The sequence below is a fragment of the Emiliania huxleyi genome (assembly GCF_000372725.1).
Source record: "Emiliania huxleyi CCMP1516 unplaced genomic scaffold EMIHUscaffold_1034, whole genome shotgun sequence".
Classification (NCBI taxonomy): Eukaryota; Haptophyta; order Isochrysidales; family Noelaerhabdaceae; genus Emiliania; species Emiliania huxleyi.
In genome coordinates, this window is record NW_005202212.1 from 1 (window position 1) to 8121 (window position 8121).

The 8121-nt window shown below is 63.3% G+C and overlaps 5 protein-coding genes across 5 annotated transcripts; 3 read left to right on the forward strand and 2 right to left on the reverse strand.

Moving 5' to 3' along the window:
• Positions 1 to 51: 51 nt before the first annotated feature.
• EMIHUDRAFT_121875 (hypothetical protein) lies at positions 52 to 1029 on the reverse strand (the record flags this gene model as incomplete). Its single annotated transcript, XM_005792994.1, has 2 exons — positions 52 to 75; positions 469 to 1029. Coding segments are annotated over 2 exons (585 nt in total), but the record flags the coding sequence as incomplete, so codon positions are not given.
• Positions 1030 to 2071: 1042 nt separating this feature from the next.
• On the forward strand, positions 2072 to 3001 carry EMIHUDRAFT_77639 (hypothetical protein; the record flags this gene model as incomplete). The annotated part of the gene is made up of 1 exon (XM_005792995.1): positions 2072 to 3001. A coding segment is annotated over one exon (930 nt), but the record flags the coding sequence as incomplete, so codon positions are not given.
• A 1426-nt stretch (positions 3002 to 4427) lies between these two features.
• On the forward strand, positions 4428 to 5091 carry EMIHUDRAFT_372787 (hypothetical protein; the record flags this gene model as incomplete). Its single annotated transcript, XM_005792996.1, has 1 exon — positions 4428 to 5091. A coding segment is annotated over one exon (464 nt), but the record flags the coding sequence as incomplete, so codon positions are not given.
• Positions 5092 to 5983: 892 nt separating this feature from the next.
• Positions 5984 to 6631, reverse strand: EMIHUDRAFT_121877 (hypothetical protein; the record flags this gene model as incomplete). The annotated part of the gene is made up of 1 exon (XM_005792997.1): positions 5984 to 6631. One exon carries the CDS (start codon positions 6629 to 6631, stop codon positions 5984 to 5986), a length of 648 nt encoding a protein of 215 aa, XP_005793054.1.
• A 570-nt stretch (positions 6632 to 7201) lies between these two features.
• COPZ1-2 (COPZ1, zeta subunit of the coatomer) lies at positions 7202 to 7869 on the forward strand (the record flags this gene model as incomplete). The annotated part of the gene is made up of 4 exons (XM_005793000.1): positions 7202 to 7210; positions 7392 to 7490; positions 7564 to 7637; positions 7731 to 7869. Coding segments are annotated over 4 exons (321 nt in total), but the record flags the coding sequence as incomplete, so codon positions are not given.
• Positions 7870 to 8121: the final 252 nt, after the last annotated feature.

Consider the following 8121-nt stretch of genomic DNA (forward strand, 5'->3'; position numbering starts at 1 on the left):
GCTGTCGATCGGTTGAGAGCCTGCGGCGAGCAGCTCGCCGCAGCGCGTCACCGCGAGCGAGTGGTCAAGCCCCGCCTGCGAGAGGGTTCGGAGAAGGTTCGCAGAAGGTTCACCGCACCGCTCCGAGAGGGCGAGGGGAGAGAGAGAGAGGGCGACGCGCCGCCACACAAACCACCGCACGCTGGAGCGGCACCGCGCGAGGCAGCGGCAGGTGCGTCTCGTCCCCGTGGCCCAGCCGCCCTCCGCCGCCGACGCCGCACGAGAAGAGCGTCCCTAGTCAGAGCCCTCGCGACGGATCATTCCTTCCCGCCAGTAGAGAGTGCACACACACACACACACACACACACGCACACACACACACACACACGCACACACGCACGCGCAAACACACACACACACACACACACACGAGAGAAGAGGTGCGCCTCGGGCGTCGGCGAAGAGGGTGTGGTGCTTGGCCGCCGCGACCGCCACGACGCCGCGCGGGTCGGCCGTCTCCCCGCGCGCCGCCGCCGCCGCCGTCAGCGCCCCCTCCTCGAGCGACGACGGCGGCGCGGGAAGTTTTGCGCGCGCAGGCCGCGCCTCGTGCGACCCCGTGGCGGCGGGCCGGCCGAGCGGCAGCCCGCCCGCCTGGCCCCAGGTGTAAACGTCGCCCGCGAGCGTCGCCTCCGCCGACTCCGCCGGCCCGTGCGCCAGCTCGCACAGCGCCAGCGGAGAGAGGCCCTCGTGGTCGAGAGGCGAGTCGACGCTCGCGCCGCCGACGCGGACGAGCATGGCGGCCGCAGCGATCTGGCCGCGGAGCAGCGCGCGATGCAGCGCCGTATAGCCCGACTCGGCATCCTGCGCGCCCACGTCTGCGCCCGCCGCGAGCAGCAGAGCGACGCAATCCGTTCGTCCCGCCTCGGCGGCAAGCATGAGAGCCGTCTGGCCCCAGTCGTCGCGCAAGTCCGCGTCGCACTCCGCCTCGGGGCGGAGGAGCGACCGAAGGGCGGGTACCGCGCCGCGCCGCGCCGCGGCGAACAAGTCCATGAGGCAACGGTACTTGCAAGAACCTCCGCGGCAACCTCCGCGGGCTTCCGTATGGGCGACTTCCGACTTGTCGTGGATGGAGAAAATTTCAGCAAATGGCTGGCACGATTCTTGCAAAATCCTTGCAAAATCCTCGGAGAGAGACTGCGAAGTGAGATAGGAAGAGGCGGACGCCCAAGGGTGGGCGACGGCTAGCGCACCACACCCCTCTCCTTAAAATCCCTGTGTGGTGGCGGCGAGGCGGCGTGCCGTTCTCCCATCCCTCCCTTGGGTTGAGAGAGAGATTTTTAGCAATACCAAACATACCAAACATTTGTTGTTTTGGGTTGTCTGTTTTCTTTCTTTTTTTGCAAAATCCTGCAAAGGTGGGGACGTGTCTGTCCTCGACCCAGCCCTAGCTTGGGATGTCCGTTTTATTTATTTATTACTAGGCACAAGAAATAAAAAAAATTGCGGCCTTCAATTCGAGTCGTGACCGGAGCGGTACGCCTCAGCGCCGCGAGAGCAGCCGGTCGGCGTGGGCACCACGCGCAGCCGCCGGGCGCCTTCGCACGGACGGGGGCGCCGCGGCAGCAGAGCCCTCCACCCACCATACAGGCTGTTTTCGGCATAAATTTCCTTCGTTTTGACGCGCGCTCACGCCTCTGCGCACAGGGCCTCGGCACCGGTTTTTGCTGCCACCGTGACGAGGACGCCCAGCCCTCGCATAGTTGAAGGTCCCATCAACTCATTCCATCGGCATCGCCAAGTTGCTCGGCGGCCGCGCAATGCGCAACGAAAGCACTGCAGATGAGCCGTAAAACACGGGACCCAACTCACCGAGCAAGGCCAGGTCAACGACACCTTGAGCATTGAATGCTTCGGCTGGAATGGGCTGACCGCTCTGGAGAGTTTCGCAGAGGACGCACGCCAATTCAACATCGTGAGCAGACGCGGGCATGTAACCGTGCTCACGAGCTCACATGGAAGTTGGGCTATTTCCACTCATTTCAAGCCACGACTTATCGATAGCCTGTGTTTGAGAGATAACCTCGCTATCAAGCTAATGGATGACTTGACCGACTTCCAAGCATCTGAAGAATGGTACATCAGTCGCGGCATTCCGTATCGGCGCGGGTACCTCTTGTTCGGACCGCCTGGCACTGGCAAGACGTCGGTAATAAAAGTCCTCACTGGCCTCATGGGGTATTCACTCTGCCTTCTTGATTTGGCGAGCGAGGGAATGAGCGACGCTTCTCTCACCAACTTGTTGAATGCGGCCCCTGCAAAAAGTGCGTTTCTAATTGAAGATATCGACCACATCATGACAAAGCTGGAGACGAGCTCGAGCAACACGTTGACTGTCAGTGGTATGCTCAACGCTCTCGATGGGGTAGCCAGTCAAGAAGGAAACATCTTCTTTTTCACAAGCAACGACCCGAAGTCCTTGCCTGCGGCCTTATTTCGACATGGGCGCATCGATGTGAGGTGCTGCTTGTCATGGCTAGACGCTGAGCAAGCTAAGATTTTTCTGGACGGATTCTACCGCGGCGTGATTCGGGATGCTGACGTCAAAGCTTTGGACATGTTGAAAGACGCTGCGGCTGATGCGGCCGGTAAATTTTACATCACGCCAGCAGCGTTGCAGGGATACCTTCTGCACCACAAACATTCCGTTGTCGATGCCCAAAAGACCTTTCCCCACTTTTGCGCAAGCTGCACACTGCGATCCGCAAAGGCAGACAAATACGACGACATGTACGCAGACACACTCAACCAAAAAGCGAGATCGTCTTCGGCCATCCTCCAAGGCGACAAACAGCCTTTGTCGTTATCAACGCTGCCATCAGTAATGTCAACGACGCCGATGAAAACTCGTTTCTTTCAAATATCACCCTCCAAAGAGGAGCAGAACGACGACGGCAACCCCGAGCGCAGCTTGCTTGGGAATGTGACGCAGACGAAGCCACCGCCCACCAGATATCTTGTTTAATTATTCACGATCGATGTAAATAAATAATAAATGAATAAAAACGACCACCTCACTATATCAAAATCACACCCATTACTTTTACACAAGTGAGAGCCCTCCGTTCGTGGAATTTCTTCTGTTCTCGTTGGGCTGGTCGACGACGGAAGTGCCCCCCGCCCGGAGAGTTGGACCAGCGACACACAATGTCGTTTCACCAGTGCCGACAAAGGTGCCACCAATTGTCGCCACAAATCAGTTGCGCCGGTTGCGCAATCACTAACCATTCAGAGTTATCGCGGATGTCCCATCTCCGCAAGTCTCCTTTTGAGCACTTGAGCACTGGATAGGGTCGGTTCCGCATGGTACGGGACCCCTCGATCGTCTCGCCCACCCTCACTGGTGTGTTCATTGGGGGGGTCATAACAAACACGGTACAGGATTGAGGTGCACGCTGCAGAAGCAGTGTCGTCCCCCCTCTCCCCGACGGCGATGGCGATGTGACCGTTCCTCGGGATACGAGTACCAGTGAAGTCTCCTCTCTCGACTGGAGACAGGCACAGGGGTGGCCAACCCCCGGGGGGCACGACCACCAAAGCCGCCCACAGGAGCGCCGCCTCAACACGGGGTCTCGGCTCTATCGAGCCATGCTAGTTCCAGCCGCAGCCCCACCCGGCCGCCCGAGGGTGTTCCTTGGGGGAAGCAACCATCTCCACCGTTGAGGGTACGTAGCGCATACTGGTCGTGCGGATCTCGGGCGGATCTCGGGCGGATCTCGGGGAGATCTCGGGGAGATCTCGGGGAGATCTCGGCGCGATCTCGCCCTGCGCGCGCGGAGCGGCCCACGCGGTGGATGTAGTCCTTGGAGTTTGCGGGCAGGTCGTAGTTGAGGACCTAGTTGACCGTCACTACATGAAGACGGTGTCCCGCCCCCTCTTGTCTAGGAAGTGTCTACGAAGAGTGTCTAGGAAGACGGTGTCCCGCCTCCTCTCAGAGCTGCGGACCAGGTCGGGATGTCTGCGCGAGAAGATTAATCCCGACTGGTCCAGGTGGGTCGACGAGGACGAAGAGGACGAAGATGGCCAGAAGGGTATGGACGGCTATGACCCATCTCAGATGCAAGGCTTCGGCGGCATGGGCGGCCCAGGCGGCATGGGCGGCATGGGCGGCATGGGCGGCATGGGCGGCATGGGCGGCATGGGCGGCATGGGGGGCATGGGCGGCATGGGCGGCCCAGACGGCATGGACATGGCCCAGATGCACACCGGCCGGGGAAACCGAGCCCTGGCTAGCCTCTTCCCGTTGTTGGAGCACCGTCCTCGCCTCGTGAGACATCCGAGGTATCGACGTCGGGTTGAGGCCCCTCTCCCGCATCAGCCTCCTTCTCCGGGCTCCCTCAGACACCGTGGGTAGGCCGGTGATTTTTTCTTCTTTTGCCGACTGGGTGTGCCCATGAGCCGCGCCATCGGCCTCGCGCTCCTCTGCCTAGCGAGCGCCTCCGCGCTTCTCAGCCCGCTGCTCGCGCCGCCGCCGCCGCCGCTGTCCGCGCAGCATTTGCCGAGAAGCGGGCAACACGTCGGCGTGCGCGGCACGGCCGGGCGGGCAGCGCACGCGCCGCGGCGCTGCAGCACGGTGTCTGCCAAGCTCGGGCTCGCAGGCCTCAAGCTTGACCAGCCGCAGACCATCGCGGTGGGCGCGCGTGTGCGTGTCTCCAAGCGCGTGGTCTTGCGGCATGTGCCCAAGCACAAGGAGGGGCTGGACGTGCAGGGGCTGGAGGGGGAGGTGATCAAGTCGTACGGCAGGGGCGACATCTCGGCCAACCGGCCCATCAAGGTCGAGTTCCAGTCGCCCAGGTTTGTCGGCCACTTTGACGTCAACGAGCTATCTCTGGTCGACCAGCCCGAGGCCACGTGAGGGCGACAAGCGCGGTTGTATCACGATGGAGGGGCTTGTCGCTTGAGCGGGCGTATGCCGTATCATCGGCACCCACCCCAGCTCGTCTGCGGTGTTACTTTGACGGTCGCCTGTTTTTTGTGTGAGTGTTGCGAGCGCGCTGTACGTCTCTCGCGCCACGCCCAACCAGCACGCCGCGTGAGCTACCAGCCACGCGGAGCCGGGGACGCGGTGTGCGCGGCGCGGTTTCCGTTTTCTCCGGTGTCGGCGGTTGCGGTCAAAAAATCTCGTCTCACACGCTAATGTATATCCTACAAAAACCAACGTGCCGCCGCCCCTAAGCTGAGTCGGTGTTTTCTCCTTTCCGTAGTTTCTTTACCACACGCTCTCGTAGAAATAAATAAATAAAAACGGACACCTCTCTACTGTGAGATGGGTAAAAAGGAACAGGCCCCCGCCCTTGCGATCTTTGTGCAGGGTTCTTTGTGGGTGTGGTCGGCGACTAGCCGGGGTCGTCCTCCCGATGGGGGACTAGCACTAGCCGTCTTCCACATGGTCCCTCGGGTCCCTGCTGCTCCTAATCTCTTCGTACATCCTCCTGCTGATCTCCGCAAAGTCCTGCTCCCTCCCTCGTCTCACCCTGCGCGTCTGCTCCGCCTCACCGTCTTCTGCCCTGCGTCGTCTGGCGACGGGTCCTCCATAGTCGGTCGAAGTCGCCGCCCTCCTCGTGCCTCTTCCCAACGTTCCCTCGGCGGCCGATGCTCGTAGACTCTCGATCCACGCGGCGGGTTGACGTCTCACACAACACACACACTCTCCTCTAATGTATTATCCTACAAAAAATCTCCAACCTGCGGGCCTCGCCGCCTCCTCGCCTAAGCTCCTCACGCACACGTGACGCCAACTGTCGAGACTGCCAGAGTCTAACGGCCCGGCACCCTCCGGAAAGACCGCGGCGGCAAGGGAGACCACGGTGACAGCTGACCAGGGCACGCCACAAAGACGCGCTCATGCGCTCGCACCGCTCCACGCGCGAGCACACGCCCGCGACGAGAGCTGCGCGCTAGCGCAGGCTCCCTCGCACCACGGCCCTCCTTTCCGCCGCAAGCAGCTTCAGCGCCACTTCTCCTTCGCCTGCTCCACGAGGGCAACCAGCGCCCCCTTGAGCGGGGGCCATGCGCGACCGGCGGCGGCGCGGAGCAGGGGCGCCCACTCGGGCTGGTCGCACGACGTCTTGTGCGACGACGGCATCCTCGCGCCGTCGAGGTCGTCGTTCGCGACCTCGCTGAGCGAGAGCGAGCCGGCGACGAGCTGCAGGAGCGTCCCGTCGGACTCGCGGAGCTCGAGCTCGAGCTTGAGCTTGAGCGTCAGCTCGAAGACCACGCGCTGCTTCCCGCGGCTCAGCACGTGCGTCACGTCGCCGCTCACGGAGCTCACAGCACTCACCTTGAGCGCGCACCGCAGGCCGGAGGCGCCCCTCGAGTCGGCGGGCAGGGCCGCCGCCTCGCTCGCCGTCAGCTCCGCCTCAGCGGCGGCGAGCGTGGGCAGCAGCGTCGAGCTCAGCAGCTCGTGCGCCCACTTGGATATATCCTTCTCCTCCCACGTCGCCGCGGCGTTCCACGCCGCGCCCGGCTTGGCCGCCGCCGACTGCAGCGCCGCCTGCGCGGCGGCATCGAGCGGCTTGTGCTCGACGGGCTGCGTGGTCGACGCGGTGCGTGCCCAATAGAGGTGATCGGACGGCTTCTTGGACCTGTCCTCCATGGCGAGAAGCGCCCACACGCAGCAGGGCCCACACGCAGCACCCGAGGGTTTTACCAAGCTGCCAACCCTTTTCTCGCACTGTGCCCAAAAGACCACACCAACCAACCAACTGTTTCCGGGCCCGAGTGCGCGAAGTGCGGGACCAGCCAACCAGCCTCCTGGGCCGGCCAGGGTCCTGCCAGGGTCGCCCACGGGTCAAAAATTTCTTCGCTCCGCGTATTCAACACGTAGGACATCAAAATGGGTCAAAATGGGCTATTTCACGCCTCTTCAGGCTCCCAGATCCATCTTCTCACCACTGTCCATCCTGAAATTGCGTCACGAGGGTCACAGTGGCCTGTTAGACGCGCTGGGGTGCCAGGGGAAGGAGCCGTTACGACCGTTACGGCGTGGCCGACCGTTACGCGAGTGCGCGAAGTGCGGGACCAACCAACCAACATCTGGAGGCCTGGAGTGCGCAGAGTGGGGGACCACCCAACCAACCCAGGGCCCGGAGTGGGAGAAAAGGGTTGGCAGCTTGGTAAAACCCTCGGGTGCAGCGGCTTCCACCTTCCCCCCGCGAGATGACGAATGGAAAAAGTTTTCAGCGCGGCGCTTCGGATTTTTTCTTTTTTGCCACGTCTGCCAAGTCCCCGCCCCGGCGTTTGGCGTCGCAGCGCACGCGGTTCGCCTTCGAATGGACGCGGCGAGCGCGCACCGTCGCGACACTGCTCCCGCCGCCGCCGCCGTCCGCTCACCGCTCCGCGCGCGCGCGCTGCAGGGAAACATCCCCTCCATCAAGTCGCTCCTCGTCCTCGACTCAGACGGCAAGCGGATCATCTCGCGGTACTACAAGGGCGAGTTTGCGAGCCTGGCGGAGGTGCCGCCGCAGCCGCCCGCCCGCCCGCGCCGCGGACCATCGCCCGACCCGCGGCGTCGCCGCGCCGGCGCAGGAGACCGCGTTCGAGAAGAAGTTGAGCGACAAGACGATCCGTACCAACGCAAAGAATGAGGCAGAGATCGTCATGTGCGCGCCACGCCACGCCGCCGCTCCAGACATCGCCGCACCGCGCTCCGCGCCGCCACCGCCGCGACCGAGCCTCGCTGCCACGCGCCGCAGGTTTGACAACATGGTGACAGTGTACAGAAACTCTGCCGACGTGTGGTTCTACGTGATCGGCCACCATGCCGAGAACGAGCTGATCCTCGTCGCGGCGCTGACGGCGCTCTACGACGCGCTGACCAGCGTGCTGCGCCAGGCCGCTGCCGATAGTTTGCGCCGCTTGCCGCTGCCGCCCGCCGCTGCCGCCCGCCTGCCTCTTCCCTCCCCACCGCCGCCTCCCCTCTCCTCGCCGCCGCCTCCGCTCCCCTCGCTGCCGCCTCGCTCCTCGGCTTAATTTCTCTCGCCTCCCGCGCCCCCAACGGCCCTCGCCGCCGCCACGGCTGCGCACGCACACCCGACGGCCAGGTCCCGGATCAGCTCCATGGCAGCTCTGCGGAGGGGAGAGGGA